General features: G+C 45.3%; 1 protein-coding gene across 5 annotated transcripts in view; it reads left to right on the top strand.

Annotated features, from left to right (window-relative positions):
* The window catches only part of CNTFR (ciliary neurotrophic factor receptor), a 379,375-nt gene extending 361,538 nt beyond the window's left edge, over window positions 1-17,837 (top strand). For 4 of the 5 annotated variants that reach the window (XM_040420844.1, XM_040420847.1, XM_040420845.1 and 1 more), the window contains 2 exons: window positions 10,833-11,013; window positions 15,724-15,884. In XM_040420844.1, coding sequence (XP_040276778.1) covers window positions 10,833-11,013; window positions 15,724-15,884 — 342 coding nt within the window. Of the gene's footprint in view, window positions 1-10,832; window positions 11,014-15,723; window positions 15,885-17,374 lie in introns of those variants that run through there. The other variant, XM_040420848.1, reaches the window with a different exon arrangement.
* Window positions 17,838-21,208: the final 3,371 nt, after the last annotated feature.

Genomic DNA, 21,208 nt, shown 5'->3' with positions numbered 1-21,208 from the left:
CATCACTAGAGAGAGCTCAGATTACTACATACAAATATATACAGCCACCACTAGAGGGAGCTCAGGAGATTACTACATACAGATATATACAGCCCCCACTAGAGGGAGCTCAGGAGATTACTGCATACAGATGTATACAGCCACCACTAGAGGGAGATCAGGAGATTACTGCATGCAGATATATACAGCCACCACTAGAGGGAGCTCAGGAGATTACTGCATACAGATATATACAGCCATCACTAGGGGGAGCTCAGGAGATTACTGCATACAGATATATACAGTCACCACTAGAGGGAGCTCAGGAGATTACTGCATGCAGATATATACAGCCATCACTAGAGAGAGCTCAGATTACTACATACAAATATATACAGCCACCACTAGAGGGAGCTCAGGAGATTATTGCATGCAGATATATGCAGCCACCACTAGAGGGAGCTCAGGAGATTACTGCATACAAATATGTACAGCCACCACTAGTGGAAGCTCAGGAGATTACTATATACAGATATATACAGCCACAACTAGAGGAGATAAGTGGATTACTACATACAGATATATACAGCCACCTCTAGAGGGAGCTCAGGAGATTACTAAATACAGATATATACAGCCACCACTAGAGGGAGCTCAGGATATTACTGCATACAGAAATATACAGTCACTACTAGAGGGAGCTCAGGAGATTACTGCATACAGAAATATACAGTCACCACTAGTGGGAGCACAGGAGATTACTATATACAGATATATATAGCCACCACTAGAGGAGCTCAGGAGATTACTCCACACAGATATATACAGCCACCACTAGTGGGAGTTCAGGAGCTTACTGCATACAGATATATACAGTAACCACTAGAGGGAGCTCAGGAGATTACTATAAACAGATATATACAGCCCCAACTAGAGGAGATAAGGGGATTTCTACCTACAGATATATACAGCCACCACTAGAGGGAGCTCAGGAGATTACTACCTACAGATATATACAGTCACCACTAGAGGGAGCTCAGGAGATTACTGCATGCAGATATATACAGCCATCACTAGAGAGAGCTCAGGAGATTGCTACATACAAATATATACAGCCACCACTAGAGGGAGCTCAGGAGATTATTGCATGCAGATATATGCAGCCACCACTAGAGGGAGCTCAGGAGATTACTGCATACAAATATGTACAGCCACCACTAGTGGAAGCTCAGGAGATTACTATATACAGATATATACAGCCACAACTAGAGGAGATAAGTGGATTACTACATACAGATATATACAGCCACCACTAGAGGGAGCTCATGAGATTACTACATACTGATATATACTGCCACCACTAGAGGGAGCTCAGGATATTACTGCATACAGAAATATACAGTCACTACTAGAGGGAGCTCAGGAGATTACTACCTACAGATATATACAGCAACCACTAGAGTGAGCTCAGGAGATTACTACATACAGATATATACAGCCACCACTAGAGGGAGCTCAGGAGATTACTACTTACAAATATATACAGCCACCACTAGAGAGAGCTCAGGAGATTACTACATACAGATATATACAGTCACCACTAGAGGGAGCTCAGGAGATTACTACATACAGATATATACAGCCACCACTAGAGAGAGCTCAGGAGATTACTGCATACAGATATATACAGCCACCACTAGAGGGAGCTCAGGAGATTACTACATACAGATATATACAGCCACCACTAGAGAGAGCTCAGGAGATTACTGCATACAGATATATACAGCCACCACTAGAGGGAGCTCAGGAGATTACTACATACAGATATATACAGCCACCACTAGAGGGAGCTCAGGAGATTACTACATACAGATATATACAGCCACAACTAGAGGAGATAAGTGGATTACTACATACAGATATATACAGCCACCACTAGAGGGAGCTCATGAGATTACTACATACTGATATATACTGCCACCACTAGAGGGAGCTCAGGATATTACTGCATACAGAAATATACAGTCACTACTAGAGGGAGCTCAGGAGATTACTACCTACAGATATATACAGCAACCACTAGAGTGAGCTCAGGAGATTACTACATACAGATATATACAGCCACCACTAGAGGGAGCTCAGGAGATTACTGCATACAGATATATACAGCCACCACTAGAGGGAGCTCAGGAGATTACTACATACAGATATATACAGCCACCACTAGAGAGAGCTCAGGAGATTACTGCATACAGATATATACAGCCACCACTAGAGAGAGCTCAGGAGATTACTACATACAGATATATACAGCCACCACTAGAGGGAGCTCAGGAGATTACTACATACAGATATATACAGCCACCACTAGAGAGAGCTCAGGAGATTACTGCATACAGATATATACAGCCACCACTAGAGGGAACTCAGGAGATTACTGCATACAGATATATACAGCCACCACTAGAGGGAGCTCAGAAGATTACTGCATACAGATATATACAGCCACCACTAGAGGGAACTCAGGAGATTACTAGATACAGACACCCAGACCAGTTTCTTCTATATACAGAGACCAGACCAACCCCCTGTTTACAGACTCTAGGCAAGCCTCTGGTATACGAGAATGTAGAGGAGCATAGGAACCAGGAGAGTGCATGGGGCACTGTCCAGGAGATCTCCCTATGCCGTTAAGGCCTCAAATCAGAATTAGACCTTAGAAGCCTCTGGTCTCTATTCCTGAGGACCTGGTCCAGTTTTTGGGCCCCCAGATCCACTACTGTGTATTTATACTGGGGCGGATGACTGGTGTCCATCCCTATAATGAGCATCCAGCGTGAGGTGATAAGAGATGGCTGCGGCTCAGGCTGATGGCCTGCCGCCCTGATTTACTGCTCCCCTGGATGCTGATTTTGTGAGTGTGATAAAAGACTTCCATCTATCGGGCAGGGAACCTGGAACATGCAGCTGCCAAGTTCTACACATGGACACCACATGCGACCGGGGTGGTGGGGGGGGGGGTGTAAAGGCAGCGCCGTGATGACAAGGACATCAGTGTCCATGGATGAAGGGCGATGTCACCTCCTTTATGTGGAGTGTTGCTTCCTGGGGCAGATTTCGGAGGTGCTGACCAGGGTCAGGTCCCCAGGACCTCAGCCGATGAGTGATGGGGACCTGGTGACAGTTTCCATGTGGATTCTATATAATGAGTGCGGTTGGGGGTGATGGGGGAGGATAGGGGGAGGCAGTTTAAAGCACAACTCCATATTGTATTGTAGCTTCACAGGAAATGTTTAGGAAATCCTCAGAGGGCACGTCCTCCAGAAATTCCAAAAACTTCCCACAGAATCCCACTGAAAATTGAAGATTTTTTAGACATTCAGCCATGACAGTCAATATGGCCGACATTACGACTCTTGTGAGGGTTGTCACCCAGCTTTCCTGAATACTAATTCCACCATTATTCTGTTGCTGCCTAATAAGGCAGATTTCCACTCCGCATCCTGGGAAAGCTGGTTTATGGTAACGACCTCATCAGAATTGTTGGGTTATGGTAATGACATCATTAGAATAGTTGAGTTATGGTAAGGACGTCATCAGAATTGTTAGGTTATGGTAATGGCATCATCAGAATTGTTGGGTTATGATAATGACGTCATCAGAGTTTTTGGGATAAGTTAATGATGTCATCAGAATTTTTGGGTTATGGTAATGACATCATCAGAATTGTTGGGTTATGATAATTATGTCATCAGAGTTATTGGGATAAGTTAATGATGTCATCAGAATTGTTGGGTTATGATAATGACGTCATCAGAGTTTTTGGGTTATAGTAATGACGTCAACAGAATTCGTAAATTATGATAATGACGTCATCAGAATTGTTGGGTAATGATAATGACGTCATCAGAATTGTTGGGTAATGGTAATGACGTCATCAGAAATGTTGGGTTATGGTAATTACGTCATCAGAATTGTTAGGTTATGGTAATGACATAATCAGAATTGTTGGGTTATGATAATGATGTCATCAGAGTTTTCGGTTATAGTAATGACGTCATCAGAATTCTAAGGTTATGATAATGATGTCATCAGAATTCTTAGGTTATGATAATGACGTCATCAGAATTGTTGGGTTATGATAATGATGTCATCAGAGTTTTCGGTTTTATTAATGACGTCATCAGAATTCTAAGGTTATGATAATGATGTCATCAGAATTGTTCGGTTATGGTAATGATGTCATCAGAATTGTTGAGATATGGTAATGACATCATCAGAATTTTTGCAGTAAGGATTCCATTTTGTCAGCATCTGCAGTCTGCAGGTCCCAAAATCATAATTACAGCCAATAATGTGCACTGGGGATTGCTATTTGAGCAGTTTTCTGAAATATATGATGGCTCTGAGTAAGACCGTCCAAAGACTTCTGTGGCTGTACGATATATATAACTAGTCACCTGCAGTGTGCCTGTTACTCCTCGCCAGTGCTGTAAGAAATTGGCGGAGAAGTGGATGCTGACCTGTGCTGGAGATGGTGCCAGTAATCTACACGGGAGGTCCATTTCTGTTACTAGACACAGGACGGGTCCCTTCAAATGACAGTGTCAACACGAAGAAATAATGACATGAATGATGCTTTTCTTTTCCAATAGTGATAATGAGGCGTGAACCAGTTTCCCAGCAGGCTGTAAAGTGAGAGGCTTCTGAGTAGTGTTGTGGTGACATCTAGTGGCCAATATGAAAACTACAATTTATAGATAATGGTGAAAATGTTCATCGTGATGGGGCAAAAGCAGAAGGGATCCGGTCTGAATGTGAGGCAGGTTCTGCAGATCTTCTCTGTGCTTGTCTCCTGGCGGGGAGCTGCGGCTGTTTTACATCACAGCCTCACCTGCTGCGCCCCTTTTATTGTCCGGGCCCCTAACGTGATGTAATCTTCACTATAAGTGCGATAATAAATCTTCGTCCCTCAGATGGTAATTTTGAGTCTGTTTGTGATCTGCATTCGGGGAAGGATCCAGGAAGATTCGAGGGGAACATCTGGAGGGGGGTTGCGCGGAACACGAGGTGCTCGCCATTGTTAGGGCCACGGTCGCCATAATGTACCACCCTCAGCCGTTAACCAATAAATGACTGGAGAAATAAGGGTCTTTTTGGCGACTGTAGCTGATGGATTCCCCTTTGCATCCCGGTGGGTGTGATGTATCACATGTCACAGATTAGGCTGGAGAGGTGATGGGTCACATTGTTTGCTACTTATTTTTGCCATTTTTGGTAGCGAAACTTTTTGGATGATTTTTTGCAGCGCTTCCCATTGTGCAGCGCCCTCAGCCCCCAGTCCCCCCTGGTTCCAGCCCCATTGCTGGTGATTGACAAGAGCGCTCTCCTCATAAATATCCAGCGCGGCCCCGTTAATGAGCCGTCATTAATGGAAGGAGCCGGGAGCCCACAATTAGAGCTCAGTGTCTGTTTAATCTGTGTGATAATTACCCAAGACAGCCATGTGTCCAAGCTTCAAGTGGGAGGGAGCGTTCAAACCCCCTACACCCCTAATTATTGGCATTATGTGACTGATCAGTAATCCCTTCCATTCAGCATAAGACAAAAGCCCCCCCCCCCTTGTGCCCCTTCACTTTCCACATCGTCCCCCCAGTCCCTACAAATCACTGTATGTGAAGCCAAAGAGTGAAGAGTAAATCCATGAGAGCCTCCTCCACCATCATCAGCGTACAATAGACTGTGTGGCTCAGCGAGGTGGAGCGGATAAGGCTGCACTGTACGACATAAAAGGTGGATAGTGATTAGGACCTAAAACCATTCACGAGCTCCAGGAGAGTCTCTACTTCTCAGATGTGTGACAGTCGCTGTGGGAGCAGTCAGCAGCTCCGCATGTGATATTTATGCTCCAAGACTCATTGCATTGAGGTGTCCTTGTGGTTCTTGGGCTATTATATACCTAATGTCCTGTCCTCTTTATATCACTCATGTTATATCCTCTTTATATCAGACAATCAGACATGTTGTATCCTCCTTATATCAGACATGTTGTATCCTCCTTATATCAGACATGTTGTATCCTCCTTATATCAGACATGTTATGTCCTCTTTATATCAGACAATCAGACATGTTGTATCCTCCTTATATCAGATATGTTGTATCCTCCTTATATGAGACATGTTGTGTCCTCCTTATATCAGACATGTTATGTCCTCTTTATATCAGACAATCAGACATGTTGTATCCTCCTTATATCAGACATGTTATGTCCTCTTTATATCAGACGTGTTGTATCCTCCTTATATCACACATTTTATATCTTCTGTGTATTAGACATGATGTATCATCTTTATATCAGACATGTTGTGTCCTCTTTATATCAGACATGTTGTATCTTCTTTATATCAGACATGTTGTATCTTTATATCAGACATGTTGTACCTTCATATCAGGCATGTGTCTTTCTTGGATCACACGTCATATCCTCTTTATATCAGACATGTATCCTCTGTATATCACACATGTTGTATCTTCTTTATATCAGACATGTTGTATCTTCTTTATATCAGACATGTTATATCCTCTTTGTATCAGACGTGTTGTATCTTCTTATATCAGACATGTTGTATCCTCTTTGTATTAGACATGTATACTCTTTATATCAGATATGTTGTGTGTGTCCTCTTTATAGGAGACATGTATACCTTACTCTTTATATCAAAAATGTTGTATCCTAATTGGATGAGACATGCTGTATCTTCTGTGTATCAGACATGTTGTGTCCTCTTTATATCAGACATGGTATATCCTCTTTGGATCAGACATGCTGTATCTTCTGTGTATCAGACATGTTGTATCCTGTTTATATCAGACCTGAGAACATGTCATGGGTCGGCATCCCGGGCTGGAGCGTTGTTTTTTGCCATCTCTAATCTTAGATCACATCTGTAACTTCTCTTGGCTCCTTGGGTCTTTGGAAGCCGGAATTCCCAGCTGGGCCCTATCAGTCTTATGATCCTGAGATTATGGCTCCTAATCCATCACTTACAGTTTGTTTTGGAATATGTTTTCAGAACAACATGGACGGTGTCAGCCAAAGGTCTGTTTGGTTTCTGTAGGACGAGGCATCTTTGTCATGTTGACGAGGACATAAAGATGAGAATTTTTCAGAGATTTGTGTAGAGCAGGAGATCTCAGTAGTCCAACACTTGGAGGTGGAAGGTGCGGATACAGGGGCTCTCTATATTGGACAGTCCCTTCTTCTAGTGGTGGGAACTCACTGCTGGGAACCGTCACAATTACCTGTAGAGCCATTTTTACTGTAGTTCTTCCAGAATGTCTTGTCTTGTATTTGGGTCCTAAGTCTTCTATCATCTCCTTCCATCTTGTTATTAATCGTTCTCAGCTTTATCTCTCCACCCCTTCCTGGTGGAGCTGTCTTCTCTTTCGAGAATACGTCCAGTCTTTTGTGCTTTCGGTGAAGGAATGCTCGGCTTCCTTAGAATCCACTTCTTGACTTCCCCTGGAGTTTGAAAACCTGATAGGAGAATCACGATGGTCTACAGCAGGCATGGCCAACCTATGGCTCTCCAGCTGTTGTAGAACTACAACTCCCACCATGCCCTGCTGTAGGCTGATAACTGTAGGCAGTCTGGGCATGCTGGGAGTTGTAGTTTTGCAACAGCTGGAGAGCCTCAGGTTGGCCATCCCTGGTCTACAGTCTTTCTTCAACGCTTCGATATGTAACCTTCTAGGGGTTGTTACAGATATGAATATGAACTAAGGGTCACCAGGCCCAAAATCTCCCTCTTCTAATATTTTAATGTTCAGCTGAGTCTCTTACACTTTAAATAGATACATGGTGACCTTGAACTCTGCATTTTTATGTCTTTAACCTTCACTCAAACTGTGTGTCAGTCTACACTGTAGTCCTTGTATTCCTCTCATGATACTGGAATCTCTGGACGATCATCATACTATAACTGAAGTATAAGAGGTGATTTAGCTTCACCACTGGATTGGCACTTTCCGTAGCCCTTTGACCATTATACATGATGGATGAACGCTCCGAGAAAGCTCACAGCTCCTGACTCCCCCCCCCCCCCCCCCCTTCCCTCATTGCAAAATTTGTACTAGGAAGTCTCAACCCTCAGAGACCATTTGTGGTACTGTCTTTAGGTCCCTCAGGCACCAGGTGTGACTACAATCTCTCCCCCCCCCCCCCCATGACGTACCACATATGTATCACTCAGTGCTTTAGAATTTTCTTGCAGATCGCTCCGTTTTTGACACTTTTTATTACATCAGAGACTCCGTCGCAGATTCTGTCACATTTGATAGAAATAATAGCGCATCATGAAGCGTTATTTTTTTACGCGGAATGATGGGCGCCATGATGGTACTCGATGGACCCCCTTTGGGGCACTGTTGGTAGTCGAGTAGCAGATCCGGCCTCCGGTCGCTGCGCCCCCGCCACTTGGCCGGTAATAGCGTCTCGCAGGTCTATCACACAAACTTCCTCCAGTCCTCTAATTACGTTTATAAACCCATAAGACACAGACATGAGAGGGCCGCAATCTAATCAGCTCATCCCATCACGAAGAGCAAACACAATTTACTTAATTGCTCATCTCTGAGCGCTGCGCAGTGCCAGACGTCTGCGCTTATCTCAGTCAGCAAATACCAGCGGATACATGTGATATACCCCCCCCCCATCCCCCGCTCTCATGATTATTCTAGGTAAATACATCTGCAGCCGCACAGGGCAGCAACACTAATAAATGGCTGCAATAGTCAGATATTGTAATGTGCACAGACAGCGCCACCTGCAGGAGATGACAGGCACAGCACCATGGGGCGCAGGCATGCTGGGGCAGTGATGATGTGCTCTACACCACTGCCTGGCATTGTGCAGCTCCTGGCGCAGAACAGATGATAAGAGGATTTAATCCCCGCATGCTCAGCCCTGGGCGTCCCCGCTCTGGTGGGGGGTGAGGTGTCGTTACTCCTAGTCACTTCCACTTTACATTATGTATGTCATATTTTCCAAGTATGTCTTTAACAGGAGGGCTGGAGGGAAGGGGTTTTGGCGCTGTTTCAGTTTTCTCCACAGGCAGCAGAAAGGCTAGGTGCACCCCTGGTGCCTGGTATCTAGTGGTATAATACCTCTGTTCCTGGTGTCTGTTGGTTTAATACCTATGCCCCTGGGGTTTAGTGGTTTAATCCCTCTATCCCTGGTGTCTAGTGGTTTATTACTCCTGTCCCTGGTGTCTAGTGGTTTATTACTCCTGTCCCTGGTGTCTAGTGGTTTATTACTCCTGTCCCTGGTGTCTAGTGGTTTATTACTCCTGTCCCTGGTGTCTAGTGGTTTATTACCCCTGTTCCTGGTGTCTAATGGTTTAATGTCCCTGTCGTCTAGTGGTTTATTACTCCTGTCCCTGGTGTCTAGTGGTTTATTACTTCTGTCCCTGGTGTCTAGTGGTTTATTACTCCTGTCCCTGGTGTCTAGTGGTTTATTACTCCTGTCCCTGGTGTCTAGTGGTTTATTACTCCTGTCCCTGGTGTCTAGTGGTTTATTACTCCTGTCCCTGGCGTCTAGCAGCTTATTACGTCTGCCCCTTGTGTCTAATAGTTTTGTGCCCCTGTCCCTGGTGTCTAGTGGTTTAATGCCCATATCCCTAGTGTCTAATGGTTTAATGCCCCTCTTCCTGGTGTCTAGTGGTTTAATGCCCATATCCCTGGTGTTTAATGGTTTTTTGCCCCTGTTCCTGGTGTCTAGTGGTTTAATGCCCCTATCCATAGTGTCTAATGGTTTTGTGCCCCTGTCCCTGGTGTCAAATGGTTTAATGCCCCTATCCCTAGTGTTTAATGTTTTTTTGCCCCTGTTCCTGGTGTCTAGTGGTTTAATGCCCCTATCCATAGTGTCTAATGGTTTAATGCCCCTATCCCTAGTGTTTAATGTTTTTTTGCCCCTGTTCCTGGTGTCTAGTGGTTTAATGCCCCTATCCATAGTGTCTAATGGTTTAATGCCCCTATCCCTAGTGTCTAATGGTTTAATGCCCCTCTTCCTGGTGTCTAATGGTTTAATGCCCATATCCCTGGTGTCTAGTGGTTTAATGCCCCTCTTCCTGGTGTCTAGTGGTTTAATGCCCATATCCCTGGTGTTTAATGGTTTATTGCCCCTGTTCCTGGTGTCTAGTGGTTTATTACTCCTGCCAGACGATTGGTAGGATTGGGGAGTTTTCTCTCTTTACCCTGAATTTCTCCAACGTCTGTCACACGACATAAAGGACTGATGTGATGCATTGTGGGTACAGAACCACATTGCGGAGGACATAATGTGCAGGGTCTTCTATCTGCGCTGGTTCTCCTGCTGACTCCCAGTGCAGAAGCCACATGTAAACCTGATATCCCGCCGAGCGGGCTGGATGCGGTCACTAGTGAAGCACAGCAATGTATGAGACCCCCTGACAGCCATATCGGTCACCTGGGCCGGATATCACCCCGCTCCGTCTGGTCTGTGTCAGCCAGTCTGCCAGCTCTGTCACCCCATCCCTCAGCCTTCTGAAATTCTGACCATATGAGAACCCCTCACCCCCGGGACTTCACAGCGCAGCCAGAAATACAAGATCATAGCTCATGTCACATGAATCAACCTACTCAAAAAGTACATAACTGTTACATCTGCGTCCCCCGAAAAACTCCCTCCCCCAAGACCCACACTTTATTCACATTTTCTTCTCAAACACTGGATTTTAGCTTTTTTCTGGTGACACATTCCTGCCATCTCCAGAAAGGCGCCCTAAGTCGTACTTAGCTTTGTGACAGTTTTGTGTTCTTTCTCTTTGCACAGGTAGAATTATCAGACGGGACGTCACATACCATCACAGACGCCTACGCGGGTAAGGAGTACATAATCCAAGTGGCAGCCAAAGACTACGAGATTGGCACCTGGAGTGACTGGAGTGTGGCCGCCCACGCTACGCCGTGGACAGAGGAGCCCAAGTACATCACCACAGAAGCCCAAAAAACAGGTGGGTCTGGGGACAGCTCTGGAGACACTCCAGATGCTCCTCATGGATATAAGACCATAGTGTTGTGTAGACAAGCAATGAGGATCACACCATGTGTGGTGCTTCATGACATATGTACACAGCGGTGGATACAAGATCGTGTATGTAGATGAACTAGAGTAGATGGAACTATAATTCTGGGCAAGCAGAGGCCAGAACTTCTGGACTAAGTGTTGGCCAGAAGATGATGTATAAAAATCTCATGTAGAGTTCAGATACGAGATGTAGTCAAGATCATGGATGTGCCTCCGAGTGTCTTGTATGTAAATGCATCGCATGTTCAGGTTCCAAGGCAAATACAGTAAAATAAAATAAAAGTCTACCCTTCTTGATTATGGTCCATTCAATATAATACTCCCATTTTAGAAGATCTGGTGCTCTCTTCTCTATCCATAGTGCCCTTCAATTCTCTTACCTTCTTCACCTAACCCCCTTGTCTTCTCTTCCACAGACAGTTTCCATTCCCTTCTTTTCTGCTCTCCATCCGCTATCCCTTCGCTTACCTTGCCTTCTTTTCATGTAGCTCACTTATCTCCCTGTTCTCTTCTGTCACCTGTCCCCTAATATCTTCTGTAGTCTTCGTCCCTTCTCTCTCCTGACCCTTCTGCCCCTGGATCCTTTCCTTTTCCCTTCCCTTGTGTTTCCTAGACTCTTTCCATTCTGGCCCAAAGATAAGCATTTCTCTGCCCTAGATTTCTTCCCTTCCATCCTCTTGGCCAGTGATGCTGAACCTGTGGCCCTCCAGCTGTTGCCAAACTACAACTCCCAGCATGCCCGATCAGCCTACAGCAGGGCATGATGGGAGTTGTAGTTTTGCAACAGCTGGAGGGCCGCAGGTTGGGCATCCCTGCTCTAGTCTAGACCAATCCCCTTCTCTTCCATACGTCTCTTCTCTCCCATAGCTTCTTCTATCCTATTCTCCTTTCTATCCTCTGCTCTTCTCTTCTATACTCTCCATCGTCTCATGTGTTGCATAGCCCATTCTTCTCTCCTCTATTATTCTCTTTCATAGCCCCTTCTCTTCTACCCCATAACCTTCTCCTCTCCTTTTTTTTTTCTTTTCTAGCCCACTTCTCTTCTCTTCTTCTTTATAGCTCCTCGTTTTTTCACACACAAAAACCCCTGCTGTTTTCTTTTCATAGCCATCTTCTCTCCTACTACAGCCTTCTTCTTTGCTCCTGTTGTCTCTTCTCTCATCTTCTCTCCCATAGTCTCCATTTCATCTCTTCCACAGCCTCTTCTCTTTCTCCTATAGCCTTCTCCTGTCCTATTATCCTCCCTTCTCTCCTCTCCTCTTCCATAGTCTCTATTTCCTCTTTTCCATAGCCCTTTTTGTCTCTCCCATAGTCATCTCCTCTACTTATTCCTTCCATAATTTCCATCTCATCTGTTCCATTGCCCCCTTTTTCTCTCCCACAGCCTTCTTCTTTCCTCTTATCTCCTCTCCCAAAGTGTCCATCTCATGTTTTCCATAGCTCACATTTCTGCTGTCCCACAGCCTTCTCCACTCGTCACCTCTCTAATTCATAGACCATTTTCTTCTCTTTCTTCATAGCGGTCTCCTCCTCTCTTTTCCTCAATAACTTCTCTCCTCTTCTCTTCCATATTTCACATCGCTCCAATAGCCTTCTCCACTTCTCTTTACTTTTCTCTCCTCTTCCAAAGCTCCCTTATCTTCTTTCCCATAGCCCCTTATCTTCTCTTCTTCTCTCCTCTTTCATAGCCTACTTCTCTTCTCCCCCGTAGTATAGCCCCATTATTTTCTCTTCTTCTCTTCCATAGTCCACTTCTCTATTCTTTCCTCTTCCATAGCCTCCTTATAATCTCTCCCATAGCCCCTTATCTTCTCCTCTTCCATAGCCTACCTATCTTCTCTACTATAGCATTCTCCTTTTCCATAGCCCCCTTATCCTTTCCTCTTCACTCCTCGTCCATATCCCACTTCTCTTCACCTTTCTCTCCTTTACTCTTCCATAGCCCTCTTCTCTTCTCTCCTCTTCCATTTCCCACTTGTCTTCTGTCCTCTTCCATAGCCCCCTTATCCGCTCTCCCCTATAACCCCCTTCTCTTCTCCTCTTCTCTCCTTTCCCATAGTCTACTTCTCTCCCATTGCCTTCTCCTTTTCCATAACTCACTTCTCTCCCATGTCCTTCTCTCCATTGCTATATCATCCTTCCCAATCTGCAGCAATATATTCTTCCTCCATACCTTCCCTTCATTACTGATGTTGTAATATGTTAGTAGATGTAGGTCTCTGTTCACACCACTTAGGAATAGGAATGGGGGAAATGTGGCTGGTCCCCCCTTTTCTTCCCAGGAACTGCAGAGGCTGTGACCTTGGTGCAAGGCCTTTGTCCAGGTTGTTGATGATGTGGTCAAAGCATGGAGGAATCTTTGTATGAGAAGCTGGATCCGGGCCACGGAGGAACATATGTAACTGATCAGACCCTTAGCAGAGGAATGGACACCCTGGATGTCATGTATCATATAGGGAACAGATGGGACGTGTGCGGTGTGGGAACATCGCCTTGACAGATTTGTGTATAATAAATTCTGCTCCTTCCACCCCCGGAGGCCTCACTATGAGATCTCTGGTGACGGCCTCATAAACATTATGTATTATATTCTAATTATTAATACTCAACATCAAAGTGATGTCTGCGCGGATCAGGCCTGTGGTCTGGAACACAAGCCCCCTCCTCACCAAGATATCATGAAAGCCTCCACCTGGGGAGGGGAAAACTCCTGACCTCCATGTCAGATGTATTAGAGGGTAATTAAAGCCTAATGAGCAAATAATGAAACCTCCTCACATAGTGCAGACCACTTAACCCTCTCATGGCATCACGTGTAGGCTGAGACATTGCAGGGTAGCACCACCCCCTAAGACAACCCGGAGCTTGAGATCTGCTCAGAAAATTCCACTTTTTTCCCAGATGTTTTCCTTCTTTAGATGTTCTGCCCCATAAAGAAATAAGAAGAAGAAACCTAAAAAAAAAAAAATCTTTTACCGACGCCTTTTTCAGTAGTTCCCTATAGAATTTAAGAGTCTCTGGCGCCCCCACAGGCGGTTTGTAGGTACTGCAGTGCTAGTGTAAAATCTGAAATGTTCTGGTGGATTTTTGTATCTCAGAGGGCAACAATCTCAGTTGGTTCCCTATGATATGGTCCACTATCTGTAATTTATCCCGCTATTTTCACCGTTGGCATGTTGCGCAATTTTATAGCCATTGACACCAACTGGGACTGACTATATAGTGTCACAGTCGCAACGGTCCACGGAGGTCCAGCTTATTTGGGAGTTGTCATCTATCCATCCATAGCTTTGAACATGTCATGATCGGATATGGAAGTAAAAACAAAACATGGCGTCCTACCGTGGTCGGGTCCCCCCTGCCCGCCGTATTTCTAACCGCCATTGTGGGTGGGTGACTGTAATGAGCATGTGTCCTACAGCTGGATGTGTCGTCCATCACATGGAGGTAATGTGCGCCATTTCCTTAATGCTATTGTGCTATTTATCCAAGCCTCTTGCAGTAGAAGCGATTTTCCGTATAGGAAGGGGTGGGGCTTAGATGCTCGCATCGGACATCGCCAACAAGAAGGTTTCGGCCGCAGAGTCCCAGGGATGGAGTGGAGAGAGAGGAAGCTATAACAAGCCATAGATCATAATTATCATCAGCGTTCCTCTGTAATTGACTCGGGGCCATTGGGGAAAATCCTGTTATTAGAGCAGAATGTATGTTCCAGTCCCGAGGACGGGGAGAATCGGATTTACGATATGAATAATGCGGTGCAGACGTGACTGATGGGACCTGGGACGTAAAGTCTCCTTATAAATGAAGACTGATGGCGTTTACTGTACAGATGGTCACGTCCCACTTAGAAAACCTTGAATTTATAAAGTGCGCGCCGGGCGGTGACGGTCGGATTACTGGATTTACTAGGTGCAGTAGCATGCTGCCTGAGCGCAAAGCGACTGCTGAGGTCGAGGCGCACGCCGCTGTCCTCCATCGTTACCATCTGCCGCTTTATCAACAGCGCGTCCGTTAGTCAGAGATTGTGACCAGTAAAAAGAGGAATTGCAACAAAGTAACAAAAGTGACAAAAATTCAGTTTTTTTGTATCTTGTCACATCCTGGATATAGGATGATGATGTCATCTCGGCCAATGTAGTCTGATGTCATCAGTGACTGGTCTGACCCATGATTGATCTGAACGGTGATTGGTCTGGATAGTGATTGATCTGAATGCTGATTGGTCTGATCAGTGATTTGTCTGGAGAGTGATTGGTCTGATCACTGATTGGTCTGATCACTGATTGGTATGAGCAATGATTGGTCTGGACAGTAATTGGTTTGACCCAGGATTTGTCTGGACTGTGATTGGTCTCATCAGTGATTGATTTGATTGGGGATTGGTCTGGCTGGACATTGAATGTCTGATAAGGGATTGGTCTGGACAGTGATTGGTCTGGACAGTGATTGGTCTGATCAGTGATTGGTCTGATCAGTGATTGGTCTGATCAGTGATTGGTCTGATCAGTGATTGGTCAGTGATCGGTTTGGCTGTACTATAATTTGTCTTTATTAGTTGTGTGTTATAATGTATCATCTTTATAATATGCGGCACATAGATAATAACCTAAAAATATCAATCTCTTCCTTGCAGAGACGACAATGACAATCACGACCACAACCACGACGACTTACGTGACGCCTCCGACAACCAAACCATGTGACCCAGAACCTACATTGGGAGCAGCGGCCGTCAGGGTATCCTGGATCTCAATATTGTTACTGGTTCCAGTCGGGATTTTACTTATGTGGTAAGATCTGACAGATATTATTGCAGCGTGCAGCCTATGCTACAGGATGGCCGCTGCTTCTGAATGGGAACATCACATCCTAGTCCTGCTCACACAGCTGTTTTTTGTTACAATTTAGAAGTATAGAGCAGGACTTCTGTCCCGAACTCCAGGCTGTGGTAGGTATTTTGTCAAGAGCAGGTTGTCAGGCTCTGGATATAAACATGAATGTTCCCATTCATTGACAGCAAGCGGAAATCTTGAAACTGGTGAAGAAGGTTGCACAGGCCATTTAGGACCCGTGTCGGACGCCTGTGGCCAAACCACCTGTGTTAAAGGACTCCTCCGAGCAAAAACAATACTTATGCCAGTTGTAGGATCCGAGGGGGCGGGTCATGAAATCTGAATACAGAGTTCAATCCTTGGAGAACCTCTTTGTTATGCTCCGCCCCCCGCAGAGCCTGCATCAGTTCTTCATGGAGTGTTCCTCTAATGCAGTTTCTTTTGACTCTTCTCCCATCACTGCTGTTACAGTGGTGTTTCCCTTTTGCCATTATACCGTTTGCTCAAGCGTCCTCTTCTTGTGGGTTTGACTTTGTGCCATTGTGTTTAATGGCGATTCGTGTTGCCACTGTTCCTTGTGTCCTGGTCTTAGTTACTTAGTAGGTGTAAATTGGGGGCTTTGTATCTCTCCTTACCTCAGTATTGCATGAGTTAATGTTCCCTGGCCTTGTGTTTGCATCTGTTTGACTAATGAGTTTGTTAAATCTGCTTTGTATGTCCTGAGTTTGTGTCCTGCCCCGTCTGTGCAGTCTCAGATTCTGTTGGATCTCTGTATGTTCTGTCTGTGAAGTCTGTACCTTGATTTTGTTCACTGTCTGGCTTTATCTGTTGTCCTAGTTCTGTTTGCCATGCACTTGAGTCTGTTCCGTGAATGTTCTGAACTTCGTCCTAGTTCTGTTTTCCAATGAATTCCCAAGTTCTAGTTCCTGTCTGATGACTCTTGCTAAGTTTCTGCGCATGTATCTGTTTTGCCTGAACTGTGTCCTGAAGTCTATTCCCTGAATTTTGTATGGTCTCTGCCTGCTTGTCCTTAGTTTGGTTCTGTCCGTTTTTTGCCTTGGATTCGTTTGTGTCCTGCCAGTTCTTGTTTGGTTCTGTTTATGATCCTGCTTGTGCCTTTAGTGCCTTGCACTAGTGATTCTGACCTGTTGTGTCAGCTGCCAACTACACCGGGACTATTCCAAGAGGTAGCACCTTGGTGGCTCCCCTGCAGCGAAGTCCAGATCCCTGTATTGGAGTTAAAGTGTGAAATCCAGGTTACCGCCAGGATAATGACCTCAGGACTAGCCCAACGTCAAACAAGTTAGTTGGCACAGTGGTTCCACAACCATTGTCCGTAACTGCTGCTACATATGAACTGATTAAATGTCATGTAACATAGCATAAACACTACAAATACCACAATGCCGTGCATGTTCCCGCCATGACCAGCTTTCTCTCTTCTCTTTGCAGATTCCTGTGCCCCATTCCTACATAAAGTATTTCAATATTTTTTCTCTATTTTGCACATGTTACGGAGGATACAACTTATTTTCATGTTATCTTCATTGGTTAAGAAATATCTCTTCTTTCTTTGGAGCAATGGACAAATCCAACCAAGAACGGCGCTCAGCGCTGCGGTGCCAGAAAAAAAACAAACCATGAGACTGTACAGTGATACAATGTGGACATATAAAAACATGGCTGCCAAAACGAGTGCAAGGAGAGCGAACCAAACTCACAGACCGCACAGCATCGCCGTGGGAGGAGCCACAGACTCAATAGAGACTCTCTGGTTGATGGGACGCTACGATCGTCATGGGATCATACAGCTATACCGCCATGCCAAAGACGCAACTGCTACGTTTCTTTCCCACCATGCTGTGCTTCCCAGGTAAACACTGACGTCTTTCCGGAAAAAAAAAATCTAAAATAAAAGCCGGAAGTAACGCAGAACTTCCTGGATATTCTGAGCCACAGGACAATATCTATCATGACCTTCAATAATCTTCATTCTACCGTTGGCGCCTTTTTACATATTTCTTTTTGCCAAACAACCGGATTTTGTGTATTGTAATTTTTTGAATTTTTTGGTTAAAACTTCTGAGGAAACGTATCTTTCATTTGATACCACAGGAACAAAAACAAAGCAAAAAGTTTTCGGTACGACGCTCCACCGGGAGGAGGGGAGCAACATGGACGCTGCTCCGAGCGTCTTGGATTTAATGAACCTTTTTCTTATGAACTCTGAATAATCGACCCGTTTCATCCGAAAACTTTTCATACATTTCTGAGACTTTCTCCCTGATTTCATGGTGTCCCGGAGCAAAAACAGGAGGGAGGGGGGGGGGGTGGCGCTGGTCTCACTACCACACAGGATGTCACCATGACCTTGTATGATCAGTTTCTGTCGGGGGCTCTTCACAGTTTTTTGTTTTCTGGAATTGTTCTGTATCTAATGGTTTGCATTTCCACACTCTTTGATATTTGCTCTGCGGGGGGGGGGGGGGGGGGGGGGGGGTGGTCTGAGCTGGCCACCAGTGGTGGACCCCCGCCGGCCGGTGTCAGTTTAATCCTACCTCCAGTCTCACAGGACGATGTCCATACAAAGATCAATCCCAACCAAAATTCTCTGTCTCTACAAGATCCAGTGTGTATTTGAAGCCCCCAACACACGCGTTTCGAAACCTTATGGTTGCATACTCGATTATAGCTATCACTATGTGGTTCTTCATTGTGACCTATGCAGATGTGAAACGCGTGTGGATTTTACCAACATTTTATCCAAAATTCCTAGGGTGCATTCACACGGCCGTATGTATTTTTGCAGTCCACAAAACGCAGATCCGTAAAATATGGATCACGTCTGTGTTGCCCCCTTTTGTTTTTATGCGAACCCATTGACTTCAATGGGTTGGTGGTCTGCATTTGAGGCCAAGAATAGGACATGTTCTATCTCTTGCAAAACTGCCATATGGATGCGATGTTCTCTCTGCATCCGTATGTCCGTCCTGTGAAAAGAGAGAACATGCCCTACACTTGGGCACAAAAAGCGGTTCACACATCCATTGAAGTCAATGGGTCCGCAAAAAAACTGATGCAAGACAGAGGTCACACAGGCATCATCTGTATTTTGCGGATCCGCGTTTTGTGGATCGCAAAATACATACAGTGGTGGGAATGCACCCGTAGTCTCTACTGGTCACAGGAAATAAAGGAAAGATGGAATGTTCTCTTGAAGCCTCAAGTCCAAATGCATCCGGAGCCTGCAGCTCACGCGTTTCGAATCCTCAAGGTTACATATCATTCCAGTATAGCTATCTCTATCTGGTTCTTCATTGTGACCTATGTAGATGTGAAATGCGGAAGATGTACCAAAATTGGATCCAAAATCCTCAGTATCTACTGGTCACAGGAAATAGAGGAAAGATGGAAGGTTGTCTTAGAGCAGGGATGCCCAACCTGCGGCCCTCCAGCTGTTGTAAAACTACAACTCCCACCATGCCCCGCTGTAGGCTGATAGCTGTAGGCAGTCCGGGCATGCTGGAAGTTGTAGTTTTGCAACAGCTGGAGGGCCGCAGGTTGGGCATCCCTGCCTTAGAGCCTCAAATGCATTCGGAGCTCACGCGTTTCGAATCCTCGTGGATACATAACCTGCAATTATAACTATCACTATTTGGTTCTTCATTGGGACTTATGTAGCTTTGAAACGCGTGATGTTGATTGCATTAGGTAACCATATGGTTTTAAACTGCACAAGATCTGGACCTTCACCCTTGGTGTAGGGGGCGCTATCAGCCCGGCACACTATGTGTGGTGGTCTTCATCTCCCTTCCGTCAAGGATTGATTGAACTCTTGTTCCTTGACCAGGGTAGATAAATATTTGGATTCTTCGCATTTCAGGGTCACGAGGGGAAGGAGAGGGAAAAGGTCCAAGTTACAAACTCAGAAGAGGGGGCACAAATCTAAGTGTGAGGCCGCCTGAGGTGTAGATGGGAATTGTGGACTTTATTACCCACTAGCCATTGGTGGAAAGACCTTAGATGCCCCGATGGGCGATTGGGCGCGTGACTTCAGCTGGCAGATGGGCGCGAGAGCCGCAGGGTGGGATGCAACAACCGCCCATTGACCTCTATGATGTATTATACATGGCAGTTCATATACTCATTACACAGCAGGGGGCGACATGGAGTAAAGTAGAAAGCTCCTCCCAGGGAGAAGTGAATATGAAATCATGTTCCCCGGCCTGACGCATGGATGGGAAAGACCTTTAGGATGAGAATAAAGGGATTTAATAAAAGCTCACGTGACTCAGAAAGGATCCTGGAAATATCAGGGGAGATCGGAGTTACCCTTTAAATATGGTGCTACCACTGGTATGAAGCTTATATCCTCTGTGCACTTTATAAAGAGACATTCTGCACCTCAAGAAAGTGGAAGATTCAATCAAAGAAGCCCCCCAACTTCTCACATTCATTCTATAGGTCAGGTCTCCATTGATTGTACTCATCCTGAGTCATGGCATGTTCTGTGCTCCATTCACATCCAGAGCTGCATTCAGGCTGGTTTCCTTCTAGACTGCCCCCTGCTAGTTCACTCTGTCCAGAGCGTTTCAGGTGATGCCATGTAATGTACCAGGTTCCAGCTCCCAGAGCCGTTAGTAGGGTAACTTCAATGTAGAGCTGGCAGAATTATGAATGCAGCTCTGGATGTGACTGTGGACTATAAGACTCAGGATCAGGGGTCGTGTGGGCCGGTGAACCCTCGGCTCTTGTCATGTTGTATGATGTCATGTTATATGATGATCCATTTGGCGGGACGTCGCAGTATTGAGATCATGCACCTTTAACCCCTCCCTCCCTGGAGACACCCGTATTTTGTACAGCAGCTCCTCCCCCTCGCGGGTTCAGTATTTAATACCGTTCATCCTAGTATTAAAAAGAGAAAAATGTAAAGAAAATCCAGTGAGAAGCGTTACTTGCTGTATTTGAATTTTTTTATAGATGTATATAAACTGAGAGGCTGTTCATTAAATGTGATCATTTCATGACGTGCGCCCCCCGGCTCCTCGTCTTTCTTCATCCTGATGGAAGCTGCAGTGTAAAGCATAGGGGAGGGACGGAGCAGCAGCCTACGACGATAACGAGACAGCAAGTGGATTTCAGACTACCAGAGGCTCCAAGAGACATAGCTAAATCTCTGACCGTAGCTGTTTCCTGAGAGAGCAGAGCTGCCTATAAAGCATGGGGGAGGGCAGTGCAACTTTCTGAGCCTTACGTGAGACAGGAGGGTACAGTTCAGATTAC

Source organism: Bufo bufo, chromosome 2, assembly GCF_905171765.1.
Source record: "Bufo bufo chromosome 2, aBufBuf1.1, whole genome shotgun sequence".
NCBI classification, from domain to species: Eukaryota; Metazoa; Chordata; class Amphibia; order Anura; family Bufonidae; genus Bufo; species Bufo bufo.
Note: the sequence above shows the minus strand (reverse complement) of the source record. Positions and strands in the feature narration are given on the sequence as shown.